The 27,511-nt window shown below is 43.7% G+C and overlaps 1 protein-coding gene across 1 annotated transcript; it reads left to right on the top strand.

Moving 5' to 3' along the window:
* FASTKD1 (FAST kinase domains 1) lies at positions 1 to 27,511 on the top strand. The gene is made up of 14 exons (XM_084799489.1): positions 1 to 1,094; positions 1,511 to 1,579; positions 5,610 to 5,735; positions 6,356 to 6,754; positions 8,364 to 8,474; positions 9,449 to 9,580; positions 10,922 to 11,408; positions 13,693 to 13,807; positions 18,533 to 18,661; positions 20,228 to 20,359; positions 20,872 to 20,985; positions 23,301 to 23,439; positions 24,462 to 24,576; positions 27,326 to 27,511. The coding sequence occupies exons 1-14, from the start codon at positions 760 to 762 to the stop codon at positions 27,419 to 27,421; spliced, it is 2,499 nt and encodes an 832-aa protein (XP_084655615.1). The 5' UTR covers positions 1 to 759; the 3' UTR covers positions 27,422 to 27,511.

Here is a 27,511-nt window from a genome sequence, read left to right as displayed (position 1 = left end):
TCACACCCTGCAGGTTCCGCCTGAGACGCGTGGTTTAGTTTAGCACCCGTGTCCCCTGGCGTGTTTGGGTTCTTGGCGCGGAGCTTCGTTGCGTTCTGGGCAGCTGGAGACAGGTTGGTCCAGGGTCAGCTCTCCCGTGTCCAGGTGCACCGGATACCTGTCCCCTGTGAACCGTGGGGCTGTGCGCCGCTAGGCGCCAGCTCACCGCACTTCTTACTGTGTCACACTCCTTTAGTTAAATGGTTTCCGCAAGGTCACCTTTTTATAATCCGTCTATATTGGCCTACATGATGAGACCCTATCTCCACAAACAAGCAAGCCCATAATCTTTTTTTAAAAAGCCAGTTTGATTTTGTTTTCTTCTGCCGCTTCTTTGGTCAGAATTGAAAAGAAACATTTTAATATTAGGTGCAGGAAGAAACCCTTTTTTCCTGCGTATTTCATTTTGGATCAGATCTAGCTGGTTCAGATGAAGAACCAAGTCTGTAGTCCAAACAAAAGAGAAGACTCCTCGTTAATTGAAATTTGAATTTGGAGACATTAAGTTGATATTAATGAGATAAGAGTAAGGTAAATTGGTTGCTTTACAGATTCCATTGGAACGGATTTAGAGACATCGGGACGGAAGTAAAACCCAGGAATGAAAGCAGTTTTTATACTATCACATTATACCTGCAGATGGCCTTTTTTTAACTCAAGAAAAATCGTGCTAACGAAGGAAAATAAACCTTTAATTTTGGAGACCTGTTCGTTATAAATATGCTCCGACTACGAGGCATCTCTCAACTCTTGTGGAGGGCGTTTCAGTTCCGCCCCTACAGTTGTGCGTCCTTAATTATTCAGATGGAGAACTGTACCAGTGAAGAACAGGTGTTTGATCTTATTGAAGGAAATACTGCCACGCTCTCAGAACAGCAAGTGGGTCGTGCGTTTAGTGTGCTTTGGCAGTTTCAGAAACAGAAGGCCAACGTGGAGAAGAATGCGGAGTGTGTTAGAAACCACCCCCAGTTTCTTACTCTTTGCAACGTAGCAACAAATCATGTCCAAGCAATGACGGATGATGCCCTGGTGGATGTGTTATACAACGTAAAACAGTAAGTTGCTTTTTCAATTTTGTGAAAACAATTATACTTTATATTTAATTTTCTAAGAAATCTTTTAAACATGCAAAAACCATTCTTCTAGAAGATAGAGGTTTTTTTTTTCTGATAGTGCAATATTTTAAGGATTAAAAAAAAAGATATTCTTTGATACCAACTAGTAATAACAGTTTTGAAAATTAGGAAAGTAGAAATGGCTAGCTTTCAGTATGGGAGACTGGTTGATTGTGGAATGTTGGAGAAATATAGTTGGTTAACAGGTAAACAGCTACTCCTCAGGTAAACAGCTACTCCTCGGCTCAGTGCCTGGGAGCCAGCCAGCAGCGGGGCACAGAGCTCTGTCTTTGCTGATCTAGTGGTAGTCTCTTGGCTTTCCCAACTAAACGTTGCTTTCCCTTGTTTGTCTTGAGGTTCGCTGTTGAAGCCCATCACCCCCTAGTCGAAGCACTGGTTACAGAAGGATGGAAAAGGCTGGAAAGGCAAGTGCCCTGGGCTTGTTGTATAAGATCAGTGTTATCCTGTGGGAGCTTATCAAAATGGACTACAGGAAAAGAATGAAATATGCAGGGGAAAAAAAAATATGCCCTGGGCCTGAGGATGTCGCTTGTTGGTAGAACGTGTGCTAGCATACCTGAGGCCCACGCAGGATTCCACCCCCAGCATGACACCACTGTTGTCATACACTCTAGAGGCGGAGGCCAGAGGGCCAGAGTTCAAGATCCTCTTTGGCTTTTGTAGCATGGTTGAGGCTAGCCTGGCATACATGAAACCCTGTCTCCCCGCTCCCCCTGCCAAGAACAAAAAACAAACAAACAAAAAAAACCTTTTGAACTCAATTAGTTTGAGGGTTTGTAGCCATGGCTGTTTTGTAGGCCAGGCAGCTCTCTAACTCAGAGATCCGCCGGCCTCCCAGAGTGCTGGGATTTACTGAGTGCTGGGTGCCGGTTTTTAACTGTGTAAAGAATATTCTTTCTTGGGGCTGGAGAGATGGCTCAGAGGTTAAGAGCACTGACTGTTCTTCCAAAGGTCCTGAGTTCAATTCCCAGCAACCACGTGTTGGCTTACAGCCATCTATAATGAGATCTGATGACTTCTTCCGGCCTGTAGGTGTACATGCAGGCAGAGCACTATATACGTAATAAATGAGTAAATTGTTAAAAAAAAAAAAAGGACTATTCTTTCTTTAATAAAGAAAGACAAGTGTCTCAGCTGTTCCCTCTAACTCAGCAGGTTCCTGGCTCCTTTCCACAGAGGTATTAATAAAAGGTAAATGCGCTGGAGTCGCAGGGAGTAGTGAACTCACTGCTTTGACTCTGGAAGAGTTTTGCTGCAGAAACAGAAGATTCTGTAAAACAATCAAATTCCAAAGGTGGAGAGGTGGCCTGGCAGTTGATTCCTAGCACCCATATGGCCGCTCACAACTATCGGTCATTTCAGTTCCTGAGAATCTTTCGTGGGTGCCCATAAAACACCCGTACACGTCGAATAAATAAGTAACAATAACAAAAGACCCCTAGATTGTAAGGACTATAGAAGGAGAAAAAAGAAGACAGCAGTTTGGTGGAACGGCAGGGCCGTGTAGCCCTGCTGACTTTCCGCCACTCCCTATGTCTGTGTGTAGGCAGTGACCACAGGTTATGGCCAGCTTCAAAGCTTCTTAAAGTAAGCGTCTACAGCAATATCTGCTCTTGTTAAATGCCACCTTTCAGCCAGCTTGTTTTGTATTGCTGGCAATACGCTCAAATGGAAAGAGAGTGTAAGCTTCAAGTCCGCTGCTGTTGACGGCACTGTTGCGAACGTGCTTTCTAAACTATACAGCTGTGTTTTCGTGTGACCGTAATTGGTCATCATCAAGGACAATGTGAACTCTATTCAGGATATCCTTGTGACCAGACAGCACACTCTACAGATAGGTGTGGAAGGTCCTCCTTGTACGAGAGCAGAGACAATAGCAGAACCGCTTTAGGAAGTCTTCTGGATTTTCCTGCCTAGGAATCTGAGATAGCCAAAAGCCACTGCTAGTAGGGACTAGGCAAGCAGAAGCCAAGGGACGAGAACTCAGAGTCGGAGAGAGATCCTGAGAGCCACCACAGCGACCAGCAAGGTACTCTGGGGGTTGATGAAGATAACCTGTCCCTGAGCTGGTAATCGGGCTTGGATCCCTGAGCCCGACCTACATGGGGGAAGTAGAGAACAGAATCCCATGGCTTGTCCTATAACACGCACACATGCACGCACACGCACACCGCATGCACGCGCACACACTTAAGGTAAAAAGAGAAACAGGATCACGCCAGGCAGTGCATGCTTATAATCCCAGCACTGGGAAGGGCTGAGGCAAGAGGATTTCTGTGAGTTCTAGGACAACCTGGGCTACATAGTGAATCAGGCTGTCCAGGACTGCAGAGGGAGACTTTGTCTCAAAAGCAGACAAACGCCCAGTGTCACCACTTCCCCAGAAATCCTCTTTAGAGTCTCGGGTTCCATTTTGTTATCCCAAAGGGATCTTGACTTCCTGGTTGGTGTTTTTCTCCATGGTCATTCATTTTTTTCCCTTTGCCCGGGTCATGGAAAGGGTGGGGCATGCACGTGTCGCTGCTTGCAAGTGGAGGTCAGAGCAACTCTCAGAAGCTGTGCTGAAGTTAGGTCATGGAGCTTACTCACTGAGACAGCTTGCTGGCCTGCCAAAGGATCTTCACGCCTCACACCAAAAATTAGGTTTTGTCTTTTAAATAGAAATAAAATCCTATAGTATAGTCCCTTATATTTAGTTTTCTCCATGTGTTTTGAGGATTCCTCCATAATGTATGGTTTTTTGTTTTTGTTTTTTTTTTTTAGACAGGATTTCTCTGTATAGCTGTCCTGGCCTTCCTATGTAGACTAGGCTGGCCTCAAACTCAGAGATCCACCTGCCTCTGCCTCCCCAGTGCTGGGATTACAGGCGAGCACCACCTCGCCTGGCTTAGAGGTTTCTTCTTTTTAGTGCTCTGCGTTATGTTGTTCTGTGGCTATGTGGAATTTACCCATTGATTGGAAATAAATATGCAGATTAGCTGCAGTTTGGGGTATTATATGTTGTGCTATGAACATTCCCATGCTTAAAGATAGATTTTTTTTTGGTCTTATTTTAAAAAATTCTTTGTATGTGTGTGTGGCAGCTGGGTACATGTGCACATATGTGCAGGGGCCTGTGGAGAGGCCAGAGAAGGGTGTTGGAGTCCCAGGAGCTGGAGTTAGAGCTAGTTGTGAGCTACCGGATTTGAATGCTAGAAAGCCAACATGGGTCCTCTGGAAGAGCAGTATGTACCATTGAGCCATTTCTCTAGCCCCAACATTGATGCTTAAAAAAAAAAAAGATTTATTTATTTATTATGTACATAGTACTTTGCATGCACACCAGGAGAGGACGCCAGGTTTCATTGTAGATGGTTGTGAGCCACCATGTGGTTGCTGGGAATTGAACTCAGGACCTTTGGAAGAGCAGGCAGTGCTCTTAACCTCTGAGCCAATTCAGCAGCCCAACATTGAAGCTTTTAATAAACAAACAATAGCAACAAATTAAAACCTAGTTCTGGGAATGTAGCTTAATGTGAGTGTGCTTGCAAAGTGTGCATAAGCCCCAGTCTTTGATCTCCAGAACCAACAAAATAGAAGAAAAAGGGAAAGGAAACTAGTGAATTTGTATAACACATTGGTTTTTTTGTTTTTGTTTTTGTTTTGTTGTTCATTTGTTTGTTTTGTTTTGTTTTTTGAGATAAGATTTCTTTGTGTAGTCTTGGCTGTCCTGGACTTGCTTTGTAGACCAGGCTGGCGTTGAACTCACAGAGATCTGCCTGCCTCGCCTCCTAAGTGCTGGGATTAAAGGCGTGTGCCACCATGCCTGGCTAACACATCGTTTTTGTCTTGCCATTCACTTGAAGAAATTGAATCATTTTTCTTACACTTAAGTTCTAAAAGTTTTCACAGAAATTTTATTTGCTAATACGCAAATGAGTCAGTATTCCTCAAAAATTACCTCAAAATTCAGTAAGTAAAACTCAGATGATTGTGAGTGCTTTTCTTTTAAATCTTTCTAAAGTACTAGACTTCAAAAGAATCATCATTTGGTATTTTTATAATAGTAAATAATCAAATCATCTGGAAAATTTGATGTTTCTTAACATAATGTTTGTGTTCTTCAAGAATTTCATACATGTGTTTTGAGTATATTCAGAATATACCCCTGAAAACATACCCTTCTCTCCTCCCAGATTTATATCCATCTGTTTTTGTTTTTTGTGTTTGTTGTTTTTTTTCTGTAGTGTTGAGGATCAAACCCAAAACCAGGGTCTTGCACATGCTGGGCACACGCTGTTCATCTGTATTAGTAATGTATTGACCTTGCACACACTGGACACATGCTGTTCATCTGTATTAGTAATGTGTTGGTGTTCTTGTTGCTTTTTACATCTTAACTGTGTCATGTGTTCCTATTGATACTAATGATCTCACTTGTATTTCCTTCAATAGGTTTGATATGAACGTGCTGTCAATATTTTCCAATTGCCTGGCTGATCAGCATTTTTATTTTAGTCCACTAATGGGAAAAATAGCTGACATTGTAAATAGGAACTTGGAAACCATACAGGACTTAAGGTACATCTAGTTGGGAGGCTTGTGTGGGCGGGAAGATGCTAGAAGATGCTGGGCTTGGGTGCAGATAGAGATCTGTCAGCCATCATTGTAACTTCATCTGTGTGAGCTCATCATCCTCATCTATAAAGCAGCAATGGCAAAAGCTACTTGGTATTGTTGAGATCTCTAAAGGACCTAAGTTGTCCCTGTGCCCTCTTCCCGCACTCCCCTCCCCCAGGGTTTCCCTGTGTACTCTTGCCAATCCTGGACTCACTTTGTAGACCAGTCTGGCCTTGAACTCACAGAGATCCACCTGCCTCGGTTTCCCGAGTGCTTCGATTACAGGCATGCGCCACTGCACCCAGCAGGACCTAAGATATTTAACTTAGCAGGTTTACATACCGTGTTCCCATCCATCTGTCACATCCTTGCACATGACAGCAGAAAACATGATATTCCGAGTCTGAGCCAGAGGATGTTTCTCATGGTGCTAGGGGGAAAAAAAGGAGTAAACGAATGAGACAGTTTATGGCATAAAACAATATGCTTGCCAATTTCTTGCCATATCTAGTCATTTAATTTAGAATTGGTCATTTTTGTTAGTAATATAAAATTCTGTGTGCTTTTTTTCCTCCCTTCAGGGCCTTGTCTGTCTTGATGGTCAGCATTTCCTCTTTAATATCGCACTGTTTTCAAGAACGGCTTGTGAACAAAACAGAGCTGCTTTTTGATACTGTAGACTCTTCCCAGGTCAACACTGCGAGGAGGATAGTCCTGTTTCTCCGCAACGTCAAGCGCAGCTACTACCCACTGCTCGAGAAGTGCAATAAAGTGTTTATAAGCAACATGGACCATCTGGATTTGGAGTCCATCAGTAGAATCCTCAGCCTGTATCATTCTCTGCAGTTCCATAGTTTCGAATTCATTGAGGTGGCTCGAAGGCGGCTGGCTGAGATGATCCCTTCATCTGCTCATCCCTTGAGCTTTGTCCGATTGTTTGCCGCGTTGGGACCGATGGCGGGACCTGAAGTAAAGAAACAGTAAGCTCACTCTAAAACGCTTTACTTCTCGAGTTGGAGTCTGTGTGCTTAGCTCTCCTCGGGACTCGGGAACTTACCAAAGTCACCAGGGACCATGGAAGGGGAAACCGTCGGCTACACATACTTCACTGGGTATGGTGGTACCTGGCTGTGATGCTAGACCTTGGGAAGACTATTGTGAATTTGAGGCTACCATGGCTTACACACAGATTCCCAGACCAACCTGAGCTGCAAAGCAGGATCCCATATCACCCCTTGCTCCAAACAAAACAAAAGTACTTAGGTGCTTAGTAACAGCTGCCCATATAGCACCAAGCTTGGGTGAGTTTGGTCTGGTTCACTTTTTTTTTTTTTTTAAAGAATTTTGTTTTCGCCGGGCAAAAACGCCTTTAATCCCAGCACTCGGGAGGCAGACGCAGGCAGATCTCTGTGAATTCGAAGCCAGCCTGGTCTACAAAGTGAGTTCCAGGCCAGCCTGGGCTACACACAGAGAAACTCTGTCTCGAAAAACCAAAAAAAAAAAAAAAAAACCCGAAACACCAAAACAAGAATTTTATTTTCATAGGACATTGGTATAAATGCACATCTTTTTTTTTTTTTTTTTATAAATGCACATCTTTGGAATATTTGCTTGGATTTTTTTGTTGTGCTATGAGTTGAACCTAGAGTCTTGCACGTACTAGCTGAATACTTTCTCTACTTTTTATTTGGAAACAATCTCACTAAGTTATCCAGGCGAGTCTTTTTTTTTTCTTTTTTGGTTTTTCGAGACAAGGTTTCTCTAAGTTATCTTGGCTGTCCTGGACTCTCTTTGGAGACCAGGCTGGCCTCGAACTCACAGCGATCCACCTGCCTCTGCCTCCCGAGTGCTGGGATTAAAGGCGTGCGCCACCACACCCGGCTTATCCAAGTGAGTCTTAAACCACTTGCAGTTGTGCTTCAGCCTCCCAGATACCTGACATATAGATCTGTGCCTGGACGTGATATACATAGACCTCTGTATGGTGTTTTGGTTATCCTATTCCATTAAAAACACTTAGATATTGCTAGAAGATGAAAATAAATTAAATGAATACACAGTGTCGTCAGAGCCTCCCTCTCTAGGCTGTGCGGCCAGCGGTATGTGATGCATAGGATTCCCTTACTCACCGTAAGTATATGGGATGGTTAGAACTGTGGTAGTCTTTTAAAACTATCTTTAATGTAACTGTGTGCATGCATGTGTGGGCATGCATGTGTGTGCATGCATGTGTGGGCATGCATGTGTGTGAGTGCAGGTGCCTTCAGCGTCCTGTAGGACGTTGTAACTCCCAGGAGCTGGACCCACAGGTGATTGTGAACCAACCTGAAATGGATGCTGGGAACTAACTTGGGTCTTCCGCATAAGCAGTACATGCCCTGGCCTTCTGACCCAGTTCTGCAGCCCGGAAATTGTAGAAATCTGTGCATAAGTAAGGAAGAGCAGTTTCCCTTAGGCGGGGCTTCCAAGATCTCCACAGTACAAGGATCTGTAGTTTTCGATTTGTTACCCCCAGAACTGTTAATTAAAACAAATTGAAAGCCAATTTCCTAACATCAAAAAAACACAAAACATATTTTTTGCTTCTAGGCTTAAATCAACTGTGCTGTTGATGACGGAGGACCTGACCAGCCAGCAAGCACTGACAGTGGTGGGCGCCATGGAGAATATGGAGAGCAGAAATTCACACTTGATCAAAAAGTAGTCCTTTTCTGAAGTTCGTGGTGCTCAGTTTAGTTGTCGCTCCCAAGTACCGATGTTTTCCTGGCAAATGCTTGTGTCTAATTGTTTTGGTGTAATAAGGAATGACGGCTTATAGCACTGTTTACGTTCTCGTTTGTGATTTCAGAGCAGAGACGGACTTGCTTACAGCCGTGTTTATGTCCTCTCTACCGCTGTTAGTCTGAGGCAGAGCATCCCAGTGCAATAGAGCAAGGGCTGTGTCTCCAGAAGCTTCCATATGGATTTGCCCCACTGTTACCCGTAATGCCGTACAGTAGCTTACTGGTAACATGAGACTTTAGAAGGGAAAGCCCATTCAAATTGCATGTGCTTAATTTGTGATGGTTCCTCCATCTCATTCCCCCCCTCTTTTTTTGATTTCTTTTAACATATCCATGTGAGGGCTGGAAGATTTTTATGGAAGAAAATGAGACTAGTGTTACTGATTATGAGTAACTTTGGGAAAAAAAATGTCCTTTGTGATGTGGATTTTGGTGCCAGTTCTGTGAACTTTTCTTTGTAAAGCTATGCTCTTCTTTAAAAACATGTGAATTATATGTATGAGTGTTTTGCTTACATATGTGTATTTGTATCACATGCATGCCTAGTGCCAGCGGAGTCCAGGGGACGTTGCTGGGTCTCCAGGCGTTACAGAGCATTGTGAGCCACCACGTGGGTGCTGGGAACTGAACTCCCGTCCTCTGGAAGAGCGGTTAGCGCTCTTAACTACTAAGTGATCTTTGCTTTTCTCCCCCTTTCCAAAGGTTTCATGACTGCTTCTACTTTATTTTACTTATTTATGTTTCTCTCAGCATCTTGAGACAGTTCTGTGAGGAGAGAAAAGGAGGTGATTTTACTGACTCCTGAGATAGAGCAGAGTGTGGGGCCTGCCGCCCGTCTAGGGATTGTTGAATACACAAGCAGTGACTTGGTTGTGCACGTGTTCTCTGTAGAGTTGCCTCAGTTCTGCAGAGACATTTGGAGAGCTATAAATCCATCGAGCTACTGAAGATAGCCCAGGCACTGACGGCTCTCCATTTTCACAGTAAGGAGCTTTTTGTGAAACTCAGAGACTTACTTCTCAGGTAAGATTTATGTACCGGTATTTAAAAAGCAAAGTATTCCATTAGTATTTCATTTCAAAGTCTATCCATTTGTGTGTATGTGTGTGTGTGTGTGTGTGTGTGTGTGTGTGTGTGTGTGTAAGTAGCTGGAATTTTCTAGACTAATTTGAATGGCTCTTTCCTGAGGTTCTAAGATCTGGGCTATACCTAGTGTGCCGTAGTAGCAGACATGACCCTGAGTGTCATTTCCCCCAATACCACTAAACAACTGAACAAACATATATAATGATCACTTTATTTTCCCTGGATGTGTAACATTGTGTTCTAACTAGGAATTCACTCAGTGTTTCATTGATTTGATTGCGCTAAAATGAAGTAGTACTAATTTTATTCTTTAAATTTATTAATAGCGGACAACCATACCTTTACCAATGCACCATGGTTAGCATGAGATACTATGAATATTTTATTTTCCAAGCAATCAGTCAGTGGGGTTTGTGTGTGCTCTTTGTTCTTTTTAGGTAGGATTTCAGAACTCCAAAAACAACTTACAATAAAATCACAGCCACACAGTTTTGAATTTAATGTAAATTGAATTATTTCTTCTACACTTCTAAACCTAAAGTGCCCAATTCTTAATTTGTTGTTTAAGAAATATTGTTCTTGCCAGGCATGGTGGCGCACACCTTTAATCCAGCACTCGGGAGGCAGAGGCAGGCAAATCTCTGTGAGTTTGAGGCCGGCCTGGTCTACAAAGGGAGTCCAGGACAGCCAAGGCTACATAGGGAAACCCTGTCTCCAAAACAAGAACAAAAACCAAACCAAACCAAAAAAGAACTGCTGTTCTCATGGCAGGATAGTTACTGTGCAGATTTAGAAAAGGAGGAATAGAGAGTGAGGTCAGGTATGTCTGTGTTTCATGTGTCCATGTGTCTGGTCCATGTAACTAGGAAAGGAGTTGGCATTGTTGAGGATCACCCTATGCCAGGGACTGTTCAAGGTCGCAGCAGCTCTCAAGGTCATGCAGACTGTGAGCTCAGACTCCCCAGTGTCGGCACTGGGCACTGCTCTGAAGCCGACCTCTTTTTTCCCATTGATGGTTTTGTTTTGCTTAAAAAGGTCTGAAGCATGGTTATGCCACCTTAGCCTTTCCTTAGTGACCCCTGTGACCTATATCTTGCCAATTAGTCTTAAATGAAACGGCTTTCTAAGATTACGTCACTTGTTACAAGGACTGTGTAACACTACTTTAACTATGTATTTTGTGTGTTTTTGTTGTTGCTGGTGGGTTTATTATATTCTTTTTGTTTTTCTCCTCTCCCCCCCCTTCACATACCCCCCCCCCCATCCCTTATGCAATAGCCGTTTGGAAGCCAGCTTCACACCAAGTGAGATTTCTATTCTGGTCACTGCTCTTTCCCTGCTCCCTTTCCCTTACCTCAACGAAGCAGTGGCCTCCCGCGTTGAAGCAGTCCTGCCCCAGTGTGACTTCAAGGAGCTGAGTGACTTGGTGGCCTCGCTCATGCGCTGGGTTCAGAGTGACCACGTGTGCTTGGCTAGCACTGCTAGGAACCAACTGAACCTCCTGCACAAGCTGGACCACTGGGGCCATCATCGGTTGCGGCAGAGCAGCAGCCTGGATCTCCTGTGGGAGGAACTGAAGACTTTGAAAGGAGAATGGCTGCACGAGTCCTTTGTTGAGGAGTCCATCGGCGCCTTGCAGCGTTTTGTGGATGAGATCGACCATACTAACGTTGCGAAGATCGCATCCTTTCTTTCCAAAACTAACTACCTCAGCACTCTGCTGCTCGACAGGATAGCTTCAGTGGTTGTTCAGCAGATCGAAAAGGTGAAGTTCAGTGTCAGACGTTACTGTCACACTGTTGTCAGCCTCTTTTTTTCTTTTTCGAGACAGGGTTTCTCTGTGTAGCGTTGGCTGTCCTAGACTTGCTTTGTAGACCAGGCTGGCCTTAAACTCACAGTGATCCATCTGCCTCTGCTTCACCGAGTGCTAGGATTGTAAGCATGCACCATGGTGCCCGGCTGTTTTCAGCTTCTAGAAACAACATCATCATCATCATTATTATAAGTAGTTCTTTTTCAAACTTAGATTAGTGTGTGAAGCTTAAGAATTCAACTCTGGCTTCTAGTTCATCAGTTTGTTTCTTTTCTCTTTAAAACCACTTTGGAGCAGGATGGGACGGAGGCTGAGGCAAGAGGGTTGCCAAGAGTTTAAAGTCAAAGTGGATGCATAGACTTTTTCTCAAACCAAACTAAACAGAAGGAAACAGCCACTTGTTCGTCTAGCCATAGATCTGGAGAGATTGGTGGTCATTATTTGATTCCTTTGGTCCTTATGATCAGAAGTCAGAGGCTTTGTTGGCTTTTGTTTTTGTCCTTGAGACGGGATCTCATTTTGTAGCTCAGGCTGTCTGGAACTCACTGTGTAGACCAGGCTAACCTTGAACTCACAGAGATCCTCCTGCCCCTGCCTTTGAAGTGCTAGGATTAAAGGTGTGGGCCACCATTGCTCAGCTTTCAAATGTGTGGCCCAGGCTGGCCTTGAACACGTGATCCTCCTGCCTCCACCTCCTTCAGCAAATCCTACTGGCATGTGCCATCACAACCAGCAAGAATTTTTAATTAGATGGCAACATTTTAAATATTAGGTATATTTTCATGATAGGGAATAACTGATTTTTAATTTTCTTTTTTTTGTAATCCCGGGTATCATCATTACAGGCCTGGAAAGATGGCCTAGTGAGTAAATGCACTTGCCTCCCAACAATGCAAGTCTGTTGGACCTGAGTGTGTTCTTCAGAAGCCTTGTAAGCATGGAAGGAGAGAACCAGCTGCATAGAGCTATCCTCTGACTTACATGTTCGGATATGGCACACACGCTAACAGGCACATCACACACTCACAGGCCCTTCACACACACACACACAAACACATACACACACATACACACAGGCACATCACACATGCTCACAGGCCCTTCACACACACACACACACACACACACACACACACACAAACACATACACACACATACACACAGGCACATCACACATGCTCATAGGCCCTACACACACATACACACACACACACACACACGCAAACACATATACACACATACACACAGGCACATCACACATGCTCACAGGCCCTTCACACACACACACACACACACACACACACACACACACACGCAAACACATACACACACATACACACAGGCATATCACACATGCTCACAGGCACATCACACACATATGTATATCATATACACATGCTCACAGGCACATCACACACACACACTCACAGGTACATCATACACACGTATGCACACACAATATTAGAAATGTGAGATCAGCGTGAAGACTGAGAAAATTACAAGGTGTGGCTGACAGCGGCATTCCTAAATTGTCAGTACAAATTACATAGGAAAAGCTCCCATATGGATCATGGAGAAGATGTTTACTTACAAAGTCATGGTAGTACACATACTAGCATGAGGTGTATTTAGAAGCTAGTGTTTTTCACAGTTGAGCAAAAAAAAAAAATGTCTTAGGTGTTGAGCTCTGTGCCCGGTGAGCGAACAAACAGGTGGTAGAGTGCTTGTGTCGACACATGTGGCCTTAGGTCCCGCCCCCAGCGCTGCCAGGCCTGCACACCCATAATCTCAGCAACTGGCCTGGAGTTTGAGGCCAGCTTGGGCTGTAGAGTGAGGCCCCCAACTCAAAAGTATCAAAGGCAAAGAAAGTATGGAAGAAAAATGCTGTTGGCTCTCACTGAAGGGACTAGCTTGGCTGTAGGATGCTGTCCTGATCAGTGCACTGATGACAGCAGTAGCTGGGGCTGCTTCCTGCTCTCTCTCTCGGGGAATGGTGGTCCTGGAACAGGCTTCTACACAGAATCAGGTTGTAGCTTGGCTGACTTTGCTGTTGCTGTACTGACATTTTACAGTTACTAATAGTCACGAATTTAAGTAAATCACTGCAGGGTGTAAAATTGCATAGGCGATACATTTGTAATTTCATTATAGGCATATTAGAAAAGCGTCATCTAAAATGATAAGGTTGGGACTAATTTTGCTGAAGTTTATACTAAATTTTGTTTCATTTATACAGATCCACCCCTTTTCAATCCTTGCTATTATTCTTCCATTCAGCGTTATGAACTATGACCCGCCTCAAAAGGATGCATTTTTTGGAGCGTGTGTTCAATGCATTAATTCTTACCTAGGTAGGTAAAGCATTTGACAGTATAATGAGTGAGTAAATGAGCAGATTCTTGTAAATATGAGCTAAGAGCTGTTGTAGTGGCCTTCAATAACTGGGCATTCATAATAGCTGGAAATTCTGTACTGAAAATGTTTTCAGCTGGGTGTGGTGTTGAATCTTTGTAATATCAGCACCTGGTGAGGCAGAACGATTGATTGAGACCAGCTTGGGCTGCAGAGGTCCACCTGCCCCTTCCTGTTGTGTCTTGAAAGAAGGAAAGTATCCATTTCTTTGAAACTTTTTTAGTATGAAAATGTTAAAGTTTGTAAGAATTGAACAAGCAAGCCGGGCGTGGTGGCGCACGCCTTTAATCCCAGCACTGGGGAGGCAGAGGCAGGTGGATCACTGAGTTCGAGGCCAGCCTGGTCTACAAAGCGGGTCCAGGACAGCCAAGGCGACACAGAGAGACTCTGTCTCGAAAAACCAAAAAAAAAAAAAAAAAAAAAAAAAAAAGAATTGAACAAGCAACACCGATATATCCACTGTGTGGACTTGATAATGACAATATTTTTCACTCTTGTTTTTATTTCTCTTGCCCCCGCCACACACACACACACACGCACACACACACTATTTCAAAACATATTGCAGTGTATTACTGAAGCATACCTGTCCAGAATGACACGGCTCCCTGTATCGGCACACACTGTTTGCACACTAAGAATGACACGGTTCCCTGAGTAGGAACAACCTGTTTGCACACTAAGAATGACACGGCTCCCTGTGTCCGCACACACTGTTTGCACACTAAGAATGACATGGCTCCCTGGGTCGGCACACACTGTTTGCACACTAAGAATGACACGACTCCCTGGGTCAGCACACCCTGTTTGCACACTAAGAATGACACGGCTCCCTGTGTCCGCACACCCTGTTTGCACACTAAGAATGACACGGCTCCCTGTGTCCGCACACCCTGTTTGCACACTTAAGAATGACACGGCTCCCTGGGTCGGCACACACTGTTTGCACACTAAGAATGACACGGCTCCCTGGGTCAGCACACACTGTTTGCACACTAAGAATGGCACGGGTCCCTGTGTCCGCACACACTGTTTGCACACTAAGAATGACAAGGCTCCCTGGGTCAGCACACACTGTTTGCACACTAACAAGCTTCAATAGCCCCTGACTACCTAATAGAGTTTGTGGTTAAAGTCTCTTGAGTTGTACCCCAAATAACCACTGTACTGTCTACTGTTTACTTGTTGCTTTTGGTGGTTATCTGTTTCATCTCCTGTAATCTAGAATACAACACCCCTTAATCCCCACTTTTAACTTAGTGTTGAATTCTGGGGAAAAGATTTTGTTTTTTCCCTTTTGTTATCAAGGTTTTCAAAACCCCATTAAGATTAAAGGGACAGGCACTTGGGAGGCAGAGGCAGGCAGATATCTGTGTGTTCGAGGCCAGCCTGGTCTACAGACTGAATTCCAGGACAGCTAGAGGTTATACAGAGAAACCCTGTCTCAAAAAACAAATCAAAACAAACAAACAAACAAAAATTGAAGAGATAGACATCTGTGTAGTAAATCCCTAGTTAGCTTGAACCTTAGCATTGGCCTGCATATGAGGAACCTTTAAATTACCCACTCTGTATGCTTCAGGGAAAGGGAACGGTTTTCCTTGTTTTTTGTTTTTTTGTTTTTGTTTGGTTTTTCGAGACAGAGTTTATCTGTGTAGCCTTGGCTTTCCTAGACTCACTTTGTAGACCAGGCTGTCCTCAAACTTACAGCTATCCACCTGTCTCTGCCTCCTGAGTGCTAGGGTTACAGGCAAGCGCCCTACCGCCTGTCGAACAGTCTTCCTTGTGACCATGCTAATGAACAGTGCCAGGTATTTCAGCATTTTAAAATGCCCCTATTTCTTACCAATTTTTTGTTTTCCATATAGGGAGATTCGTGTGTATGTGTGCGTGTGTGTGTGTGTGTGTGTGTGTGTGTGTGTACACGCACGTGCACATTTTAGTGTGTAATGGTCGACGACAGTCTCAGGTGATAGTCCTTTACTTTCCCTGTGTTGAGGATCTTTTGTGTATTCTTAGCCAGTTGACCCATTTCCCTCAGCTTAATATGGTTCTGAGGATCCGAACTCAGGCTCTCAAACTTGCTCAGTAAGCTCTGTTTTCCCCCTGAGGCACCTCAGCCCCTCTCCCTTGCTGTTTGAGGCATGGTCAGAACTGAGCCTAGAGCTCTCTGATGGGGCTGGATTGGCTGGTTGGGCAAGCTCCTAGGACCCTTCCGTCTCCATGTCCTGGCCCTGGGCTACAGGTGCATACAGCCATGCCAGCCTTTTGTGTGTGCTCTGGCCATTAGAACTCAGGTCTTCGTGCCTGCATAGCGAGCACTTTACCCACTGAGCCACCTCCCTTGAAGTCTTGACCTTTGGCTCAGCCTCCTTAGAGGAGTGAGAAGCCTCCGAATTGGCTTCTATTTTGTTTTGAAAATGATCTTGTTTAATTTTGTCACCTCCTTCCTATTTCTTCTTGGGTTTTGTTGTGTTGTTGTTGGTTTTGTCTTTTTTTTTTCTTAAACAATAGAAATTGGCTATTTTATTGAAGACGTGTCACATTACAGATGGTCTGGTTGCTTTGTTTTAGCCAGTACTTCCATCTCCTGTATTTGTGTGTGCTAGTTTGTTGTGGTACATAAAATATTTTATGGTTTGGACCCATTTAAAAGTATTTTTATAGGTATAAGTGTTTTTGCCTACGTATATGTCTGTGTATCACTTACATGGCTGGTGCTCCTGGAGGCCAGACCAGGGTGCTTGGTCCTCTGGAACTGGTGTTAATAGATGGTTGTGAGCTGCTATGTGGGTGCTGGAAATCGAACTGGGATCTTCTAGAACAGTGGTTCTCAACCTTCCTAACGCTGTAGTGCTTGAATACAGTTCCTATGTTGTGATCCCCACATGAAATTATTTTCATCGCTTCTTCATAACTAATTTTGCTACAGTTATGAATCATAATATAAGTATCTATGTTTTCCAGTGTTCTTAGGTGACCCCTGTGAAAGAGTCATTTGACCCCAAAGGGGTCATGACCCATAAGTGAGAACTGCTGACCTAGAACAATCAGTACTTTCAACTGCCAAGCCATTGCTCCAGCCCCAATTTTGTCTCCTTTTAATAGATGCTTTTTAATTTAATTAAAACATTTTACTTTAGCAAGTGTGGTGGTGCACGCCTTTAATCCCAGCACTCGAGAGGCAGAGGTAGGTGGATGTCTGTGAGTTCAAGGCTAGCCTGGTCTACAAAGTGAGTCCAGGACAGCCAGGGCTCTTTTACACAGAGACACTCTGTCTTTAAAAACTGTGTGTGTGTGTGTGTGTGTGTGTGTGTGTGTGTGTGTGTGTGTATACATACATACATACATACAATGTGCATGGGTATTTTGCTTTCATGTGTGTACTTGGTATCCACAGAGGCCAGATAAGAGTGTCAGATCCCCTGGGATTGGAGTGACAGATGGTTGTGAGCTGCCAGTGTGGGTCTGGAATTGAACCTGGGTTCCCAAGAAGAATAGTTAGTGATCTTACCTGCTGAGCCAGATCTCCAGCCCCTAATAGTTAGCAGTTTGTTCTCTCTCACTTTCTTTCTTTCTTCTGTTTGTTTGTTTGTTTTTTGAGACAGTATTTCTCTGTATACCCTTGGCTGTCTTAGACTCACTTTGTACACCAGGCTGGCCTCGAACTCACAGAGATCTGCCAGCCGGGATTAAAGGCTTGTGCCACCACCAGCTGGCTGAAACAAGCATTTTTTAAGATCTTGGTAGATATTTATGATTTGTCTGAAATGTTAATGCTTTGCTGCTGATTAGTTTGTATCTCTTTTTAAAAGGTTCAAATAATGTTTTAGTACTGGAAAAAAAAATCAAAACCAGACAAACAAAAATCTTTCCTTTTGGATTTCTTTACTGCATTTATTTTTTGAAAGAAGACCAAATCATAAACAAGGCAAGTGTCTAGGCACACTAGTTTAGTCCTCTGTACTGTTGGAAGCAGACAACAGAGGCACGGACTTTCTTTCCCTTTCCTGTCTCTTTGTGTAGGGTCTTAATGATTTTTGGCATAGATTGGCCTTTAAGAATTCCCAGACCAGTCCCAGTTACTTGTTGACTTGACAGTTTTAGAAATGATCTGCCTGGCGCATGGCTCTGCCCTTGTAGTCGGCAGTTACCATGCATTTAGTGGTTGTCAGGTGCTGCCCCAGGCACTGGAGACGCAGGAGAATGGAAATGGTAGACTACTGTTGTCTGAGGGGGCAGTGACGTAAGCCATGTGGATGCCTATGAGGTCAGCAGCTCTAGAGCATTATCCCAGGTGTGTAGGCTGGAACTCAGTGGACTGGGCTGTGCTGGCGTGAGATGTAGCCTTGTCTGTCCTGGAACTCACTCTGTAGACCACTGAGATCCACCTGCCTCTGCTCCTGAATTGTGGGTTGAAAGGTATATGCCACCATGCTGGGTCAACAGTACTTTTCTTTTGTCCATCTTTCTTACTCTGTCTCTAGCCCAAAATTACTGTAAAATGACTTGTAACAGTATAGATTAATTTTGTGAGTGCTGTGTTGATATGATATGTTTTCTTTTATATCAGAAAAAAAAAACCCTTGGCTCTATCTAAACAGCTTAACTGTCTATATGTATATGTGAAATGTGTACATTATAATTTTAAATTTATTTTTTAGATACATTGGATCCTGTAACATTAGTGTTTCTTGGTTTTTCTTTGGCTATACTTCAATATTTTCCAGAAGATCTGCTAAAGAAAATGTTTAACATCCAGTTCTTAGCAAGATTAGATTCTCAACTTGAAAGTATGTATCTACATTTTATCTTTAGAATTTATTACATGCATTTTATTTGCAAGTGTCAGTTGTGTCCATAATGAGGCATTTAAAGGCTAATAACATTATTTCCTAGCATTTGTGAGGCCCTGGGTTTCATCTCCAGGACTTGGAGGGTGGGGGGCGTGTGTCTACATATATATGTGACTATAATTAGAAACATATACTATACAATAGGTATATAATATACATACCTATATATTATACCTATGATTTCGGCCTTTGGGAAGCTGAGACAGGAGGATGGCTGAAAGTTTGAAGCTGACCAGGCCAGCCAGGGCCTTGTATTGAGAGTTTGTCTTAAAAAAAAAAAAAATTATGAATGTTGGAGAAACTTTGGAAAATACATAAAACAGTATCAAAGCTAGATATTATCCCTAGGTCCACCCCAAGTAAATGGGGTCCCACTGTAACGGGGTGGCTCTTGCTTCTCCTTCCTTGTATTCTTCTGTGTAGAGCGAGTGAGCCCAGGGTGTCCTGCATGCTAAGCAAATGCTCTGCCTCTGCCTCCTCCCCAAGTGCTTGGATGGTTTCTTTTGGTCTCATATAAATATTTAAAGTTTCAAAGTATGTTTTTAAATGGATGGATATCTTAAATTGCTTTTAAAATGTTATTTATTTATTTATTATGCACACAGTGCTCTGCCTGCACATATGCCTGCACGGCAGAAGAGGACACCAGATCTCATTATAGATGGTTCCCATGTGGGTGCTGGGTATTGAACTCTGGAAGAGTAACCAGTGCTCTTAACCTCTGAGCCATCTCCAGCCCTTAAATTGAAATTTTAAAATATTGCTGTTTTCAATGAACAACTTTTCATGTCATAGAATATTTTTGATCTCGTCTATTTACTGGACTCATAGCATACCATTATATAGCTAGGTAAAGCTTTGTCATCTGAAACTAGGCACCCCTCTTTAAAAAACACAGTGCTGTGGATTGAACCCAGGGCCTTGCGCATGCACTGCAGCCATGTCACTTTAGTGACGTCCTTTACCCTTATTTCTTATTTTATAGGTAGTTTCCAGTTCACTACAAACATTGAGAGTTACACGAAAACCTTGGGTTCCTTAGGACAAATTCCACAATATGGAAGATCATAAAGGAAGTCAGGGAACTTTCTTGGTAGCATTTTTTAAAATGTAGCTTTAGAATTTAAAAAGTGTAGAAGTCGGTCTTCAGCGTTTTACCAAACACACCAACTTAAAGATGTGAAGCATTTGTGTGCAAGTCACGTGACTTTCTCATGAAGAGTTTAAGGTATCAGCCTTGAAGGTGGCGCATGCCTTTAGTCCCAGCACTCGAGAGGCAGAAGCAGGCAGATCTCCGAGTTCAGCCTGGTCTACAGGACAGCCAGGGATACACAGAGAAACCCTGTCAGGAAAAAGTAGAAATAGATAAATAAATAAATAAAATAAAAGGGGAAAAAAGAGTTACAGGATCAACTAAAAGTGGGGGTCACGGTATGAAGAGATGAATTGTTTCTGCTGAGTCTGGGCTATCCAATCCCATTAGCAATTTGTTTTTAATTTCAGTTATACCGTCGTCTCTAAGTACAAGGGTCCAGTTTCGCTTTATGGAGTTAAACAGGGCAGTCTGCCTGGAGTGCCCAGAGCTTCAGGTTCCGTGGTTTCACGACCGCTTTTGTCAACGGCAGTATAACAAAGGTACGAGTTTTCTTTTGCTAAGAAAGTATAGTTAATTCCAGAACAGATTGTTAGGTAATACAGTAGTATTATTATTACCATTAAGTCTAAATGTGGCTAGTGTTTCCAAGAGGGCGTATGGCTTATTAAATGCTTCTGTATGGAATTCACTTTACAGGGATTTCTTAACTGGGACACTGAACCACAAGAGAGCAATCACTTGTCCCCTCTTGAACTGAGAGTTCTTTCACGTGGATTCCATCAGGCTCTTAGTACGTTTATTTACTTGTAGCTGTGTGCACGTGCTTGTGCACAGCAGCAGGTGTGGGGTCTGAGGACAGCGATCTGGAGTTGATCCTCTCCTTCCACCTTTAGCTGGGCTCTGGGGATTAAACTCAGGTCCTTAGGCTTGGGGGGTGAACACTTGACAGACTCGCTGAGCAGCATGCACAGTCCTGAGGCTCTTGGTAAAAAATTCTGTTTTTCACTTTGTCAAGTTAGGATGCCTTTTAATGTTTAAATTTTTCCTGAAGATATTGGTGTTATGAATGGAGCACAACAACAGATCTATAAAATGTTAGCAGAGGTCCTGGGAGGACACAGGTGTGTAAAAGCCGCTGCTCTGTCGCCTTATTACCACACAGTGGGTAAGTCACCGGTAGTGGGTCTGCTCCTTTCGGACTAAACTCACTTTAATAGAGTCTTCTAATTAGCTGCAACTTCAGAAAGGTTTGCAATTGTTCTTACAGATTATTACTTTTTTATTTTTGTATATAAGCTTCTTACCTGCATGTTAGTGCACTAGTGTAGCCTTAATACTCACATAGTCCAGCAGAGGGAGCCAGATCCCGCAGGACTGGATTTTCTGATGGTGATGAGTCACACTGGGTGGTGGAAACTCATCCTGGTGCTGTGCAGTGGCCTGAAGGGCTCTTCATCACTGAGCCATCTCTGAAGCCCCAGGCTTATAGGTTCTTTTGAAATTTTCATCATGAAAACTTCCAAACAGACAAAGTAGATAAAAATTCTCAAGTGCATTCCTGTGACCTAACTTTGATAACCATCTATATTGTTATTTTTCAGAAAATAAATAAATAAACAAAGTTAGTGTTCACCAGTGCTAAGTAAAGGCCAGATGTAGATTCACTAAACACTTCAAAAGGTTCTGTCCTTCCTGAATGTGCCACATGCCTGTGATCCCAGCTGCTCAGGAGGTTTGGTGAGCCTGGGCAACAGAGCAAGACCCTATCTCAAAATCCAAGAAACCAACGCACAGACGGACTTTGTGGAAAGTATAGGCCTTTCCTGCCCTTCTCCATATGCACCCCACCTCCCTAGTGTTGACTGGTGGGGCTGCTGATCTTATAACGTAATGAGGGGCTGCCCACATGACTAATTGACCTCTTAAAGGCCCCCCCTCTCCATCCCTCACACAGGTGATTCGCCCCCCTCATGTAAACTTTGGGTCAGACCATCTGTCCTAGTCTGTGTCTATTGTCGAAATAAACACCATGACCAACAGCAAGTTCTGGAGAAGCTTTATTTCTCTTACAGCTTGTAGTCCACCATCCAGGGAAGTCAGGGCAGGACCACGGAGGCAGCAACTGATGCACCGCCCAGGGAGTGTGGGAGGAGGCTGTGAAACCTCAAAGCCTGCCCCCAGTGATGCATTCCTTCCTGCAAAGCCACACCCCCTAAGCATCCTCAAGCAGTGCAACTGGGGTCCTCTAGTCAAATGCCTGAGAGTAGGAGGACCAGCTCATTCAAACCACCGTACAGGATAAGGCTGAGAGCTGTGGCATAAACTCAGAGTTCACTTCTGCAGGAAGCTGAGGCAGGAGGATGACTTGAGTGTTGGGATTCTAGACCAGCAAAGCAACATTGCAAGACTCAGAAATGAGGAGGCATAATAATTCTAATGTGTTAATACTATGTAGCCTTCCTGTTGCTTCTTATATATTCTTTATGATTTATTTGTTCAAATTGGGATCCGAACATTGCATTTGGTTAATTTACATCCCCCTCCCCCCAGTTCTGTACATCTTCCCCCTCACACTTATAATTTCCTGGAAAATGTTTCATCATCTAGACCCTTCTGTTTGGCTCCTGTGGCACTAACATGCTCAAGTCGCTCTTACCTTTCTGGTAAACCAGCAGTTGGAGGGAGGTCTTCATTGGGTCACAGCTTTTGTTTGTCCTTGGCCAGACTGTCTCACAGATGGCTCCTTGTTATTACGTTGTATCAAAGATCATCACTCCTCAGTGGGTTTATAATGTTCTTCAGGCTGATTCATCTGCTAGTTCCCTCATGAGCCTTTGCCCCACTGACCCAGTAGCCATTACCAATTGCTTCTTGCCCAAAACTATATTCACAAGGGAGGCCAGAGCAGCACGTTCCTGCACATGCCATTCCTTCTGTGCTGATTGTTCCATTTTGTCCATTTCTGTGTCAACTTATTTCCTGTACGTGCAGTTTATATAGGAAGGCTCGGCCTTGTTTTCACTAGTCTTCAGAAGGGTTGTTTTAGCATCCTCCAAACATGACAAAGAACCTTACATATACTAAAATAATTTTTTTCCCCAGACAGTCTGGTTTGCACCTCAGCTAATCCTACCTTGTCATACTTCTGCCTCAGCCTCCCAAGTGCTGGGATTACAGGCATGCGTCAGTATGCCTGACTTAAAGCAAACCTCTCTGGTATGGTTTGCCAGAGATCAGTGCTGAGGGTAGCCAGCTGTGTGCAGTAGTTTAATACTTGCTTAGTATTTATTTATTTTCAGAGAAGAGTACACTGAATAATACTTTACAAAGTGAGTTGGATAACCAGGGAGCTATATTGTTTTTTTGCTTTTTTAAATGCATGTGTGTATGTATATATGTATATATATATGTGTGTGTGTGTGTGTATATAACTTATACTATTGGTTACTTTATACTATTGATTATCCTTTTTAAAAATAGATTTTGAATGCATTTTGGATAAACAAAAAACCCCTCTTCCTTACGGAAGCCATAGTGTAACTCCAGGGAAATCACTGAGAATACACTGGGAACCAAATCCTTCAGGAGTTGACCCTGCACTTCCCCCAGAAGCTGAGAGGTAATTGATACTTTAGTTCTGGGATATTTTTGAACGGTTATATTTGGCATTATATTTTATATCTTTTATTAAGGGTTGTAATAGCACCTGCTACTCAAACGCCATCTGCCTCTATTCTGTTGCCTTCTGCCTTTGTAACTGTCCTTCAGGTGTCCACGGGTGATGGCCTTGTTGTCCATCAGCCCAGTGTTGTCTTCTTTGTATCTCATCCTCCTCTGCTTTGTGAGAGCACTCAGCCACGTCTGCATTGCTGCTGTATATAAATCCTGTTAGAGCACAGCTATGCTGCTTTGACTTCATGGGCAAATGCTTTACGGAAGGAGGAATCTCATAGTCCGTTTTGGACAAAGAAACCCATGGGAGTTATATGTTTTGCTAGAGTTTCTTTAGAGGAAAAGGCTTGACCATTAGTTACTAATTTCTTCAGTGGAAATCTGGGTGTGGTGGACGCCTGCCATCCCAGCACTTGGCAGTAGAAGCTGGAGGATCAGCAGTTCAAGGCTCATCTGTCACAATGTCTTCTGTGGCTGGGATGAAACACATGGGCGTGGCTCCTTAGAGAAGGAAGAGTTTACTCTGGGCTTAGGGTTCCAGAGGCTTCAGAATCCATCACCATCAAGGCAAGGGAAGCATGGCAGCTGGCCGGTGACTGGGGCAGCTGAGAGCTCACACCTTACACCACAGGCAGAGCGAGAGGTTTGGAAGCCTCTAAGGCCACCCTTAGTGACATCTTTCCTTCCAGCAAGGCCCCACCTCCCCGGGCCTCCCCAGACAGAGCCACCAAATGGGGACCAAGTATTCCAATGGAGAGACTGGGGGACAGTCACTCAAACCACTACCTGGTCTACTTGACACTGTGTCTCGGAGATGAACAAAGTAGCTCCTTGGTAGTGTTCTGGTTTGCAGCTACTTAGCTTCTGTTAGTTTATATGGCTGCATTCTTTTTCCTGACAGGCTTGTGGTCACTGGTTAAATTGTCATTATGGTTTTGGAAGTAAATTTTTTTTTTTTTTTTTTTGTAGAATTGCTTTAGAATTTTTGGATGTAAGAGCCTTTTGTTCAAACATTCCTCACTTAAAAGGACAGTCTACAATGAAAAAGCGACATTTGGAGATTTTGGGCTATCGTGTTATTCAGGTATGAAACAGTTATGCAATTCAGCCTCTACAAAGACCTGGAGGGGCGGGTATGGCGGCCGCACCTATCCCAGTGCTGTGTGGGCACACAGGTGGACTCTGGAGCTTGCTCTACCAGCCTGGCTCCAGGATCAGTGAGAGACAGCAGAGGGTGACAGAGCAGGGCACTGTTTGGTCCCTTTACACATGTGCATGTGTATCTGCACCTGTGTGCCTAACACAAGGAGGGTGTGTGTGTGTGTGTGTGTGTATGTGTGTGTGTTTAAGGCATGGTTTACAGGCCTGTAATCCCAGCACTTGTAAGTGTGAGGTAGAAGGATCTCAAGATTGAGGCTAGCCTGTGCCACATAGCAAGGCCAAGGCTAGATCCATTACGTAGTGAGATCTTGTCTTAAACAAATGAAGAGCTGGTGGTAGTGGGCAGGTGCAGGTAGATCTCTGAGTTTGAGGCTAGCCTGGTCTATCTATTTCATTCCAGGCATCCCAAAGATACATGGTGTATCTTTGTCTACAAACAAACAAACGAACAAACAAAACAAAACAAACATAGATTTTACTGGTTGGCTTGTTTATTTTTTGCATGTCAGATATTATGGACAGGGGTTTAAAAGGAAAAGGCCGTAGTATGTTACATATGCTATGTAGGGGAAATGTGATTCTCTGATGTTGTAGGAATAAGCAGGAAGGGAGCTGTGAGGCAGAAATGTTTTCTGGGTGGAGGCAGGAGGGTCCCCGTGACCTAGGGGTCAGAGGTCATGCTTTAGTGAATTAGAGGAGCCTTGGGCAGGCTCCTCTAGCCTTTCAGGGAAAGCTCATAAGCCTGTCCTGTGGTTTACACAGCTGCTGTATTTATTATTAAAGTTACTTATGTATGTGTGTATCTGAGTGTGAGTACATGCACCTGCGTGCAGGTGCCTGTGGAGGCTGCAGGAGTCCCTCAGGAGCGGGAGTTACAAGTGGTTGTGAGCCTTCTGGCACGGGTGCTGGGAACCAAACTCTGACCCTCCTCAAGATGAGTGTGTGATGTCAGCTGCTGAGCTCTCTCTCCAGCCCATGTGTATATTATTGAACTTCAGGTCTAAAATCACTTGATTTCAAATTAACATTCAATACAAAAATAAATGTCTTTAAGCTATTTTTTTCTACATCATCATATCATTAAACCCTTTATTACTTTATATGATTTCTTCAAAATCTGTTAGCAAGGTATATAGAAAGGGAATTTTAAAGTAGTTGAAACAGGAAATTTTCAGCTTTTATTACAAGATGGCATAAAAAGTTAACAAGCAATTTCATTACTGTTTGGAACAGAGACACTCAGCTCTCTGTGTAAACAGGCCAGGCTTTTGTTTGTTTGTTTGTTTTTGTTTTTGTTTCTCAAGACACGTTTCTCTGTATAGCTTTTGGCTATCCTAGACTTGCTCTGTAGACCAGGGTGGCTTCGAACACACAGCGATCCACCTGCCTCTGCCTCCTGAGTGCTGGGATTAAAGACGTGCACTACTACTCCCGGCACCAGGCTGGCCTTTTAAGCATTACAGCATGACAACCTAGAAATGACATAGCGTATTCATTCTGTGCCTGTAGCTCTTCCCTTCACTCGTGCTCACACCTGGGCACAGTTTTCACAAAGTGCAGCCCAGGAGAAATGTTGGAAACCCACGTTAGCCAAGGGCCCGTGATGAAAGGTGTGGGAAACCCCTGCTTTTTAAAAGTTTTTAAATTTACCTTGGTTTTTTAAAATGTATTTTATTTTTTATGTGTGTGGGTGTTTTGCCCAGTCATAGGTCTGTGATCCCGTGAATGCCTGGGTTCAGGGAGGCCCGATCAAGTACTGCTTATAATTAGCTGTGAGATCAAGAAATACTCATTCAGGCTGTTTTTTCATTTTTGGGGTTTTTTTTTCCTGCTTTGTTTTGTTTTAAATGTTATTTTATGTACATGGATGCTTTGCCTGTATGCCTGTCTGCCACCACGTCTTTGTTTGATGCTTTAAGAGGCCAAAGGACGCATGCCCTGGACTTGGAGTTACAGACTGTGTGAGCCACCGTGTGGGTGCAGGGAGCCAAAGCCAGGTCTCCTGGAGGAGCAGCCAGCGATTTTACCCTCCACGCCCCTCTCGATCCTGTCTATTTCTCCCATTATTTTTAGTGGGAGAAATGGAGTGGGGCTGAAGCAAGGCAACATGCTGTGCCACGCTGGTGGGGAACTCACTGGGGTAGCCCAGTCTGGCCTCGGTGTTGGAGTGCTGGCATTACAGCTGTGAGCCACCATGCCTGGCTTCTGTCTTTCCTAGGTGGTGGAGGCAGGCTGCTAATCTGTAGCAGGCTTTTATTTATAACATTTCTGGATGCCGAGAACTCCCAGGTCTAGGGTTAGTAGATGTGGTGTCCACAGAGAGTCTGTTTCTGTATCTAGTCTGTGCCCTCTCCCTGTGTCTCCTGTGTGTTAGCGTGCGCTTACACACACACACACACACACACACACACACACACACACACTCAACTACAACATATAACACTAAGTAACAAATCATATATACACTCTTAACTCACATTCTTAGAGACTACTCAAACCATTTCTACATTTTACAGCTGTGTTTATGTTTTATAAATCGCTGAGCTGTCACTGCAAAGCTTATATATCCCCTCACTAGCACAACGGGGGCTCCATCTAATGGTGGGGAAATCAAATTGAAAAGGGCGGTGGCTGTTTAAAGCGTGTATTCTAATGAACTACTTACTTTGCAGGTCCCTTCCTTTGAATGGAACTCTATGGCACTGTCAACAAAGGATGCACGGATGGGTTACCTGAGAGAACATATATTTGGAGCAGGAAAATCATGATCGTAGTTTTCATTTAAAATGACTATGGCACACTACATTTGTGTGTACTTAAGTGGCTTAACACAATTAAAGAAATTCTAAGTGCAAATA

The sequence above is a fragment of the Acomys minous genome, assembly GCF_964271855.1.
Source record: "Acomys minous genome assembly, chromosome: 10".
NCBI lineage: Eukaryota > Metazoa > Chordata > Mammalia > Rodentia > Muridae > Acomys > Acomys minous.
Note: the sequence above shows the minus strand (reverse complement) of the source record. Positions and strands in the feature narration are given on the sequence as shown.

Bases quoted from the DNA above. Each gene is read 5' to 3' on its own strand.
- FASTKD1 (XM_084799489.1), top strand. From the start codon at position 760: ATGCTCCGACTACGAGGCATCTCTCAACTCTTGTGGAGGGCGTTTCAG. The intron at 11,409-13,692 runs GTGAAGTTCAGT...TCATTTATACAG, and splicing joins TTGTTCAGCAGATCGAAAAG to ATCCACCCCTTTTCAATCCT. The intron at 23,440-24,461 runs GTAATTGATACT...TTTTTTTTGTAG, and splicing joins CTTCCCCCAGAAGCTGAGAG to AATTGCTTTAGAATTTTTGG.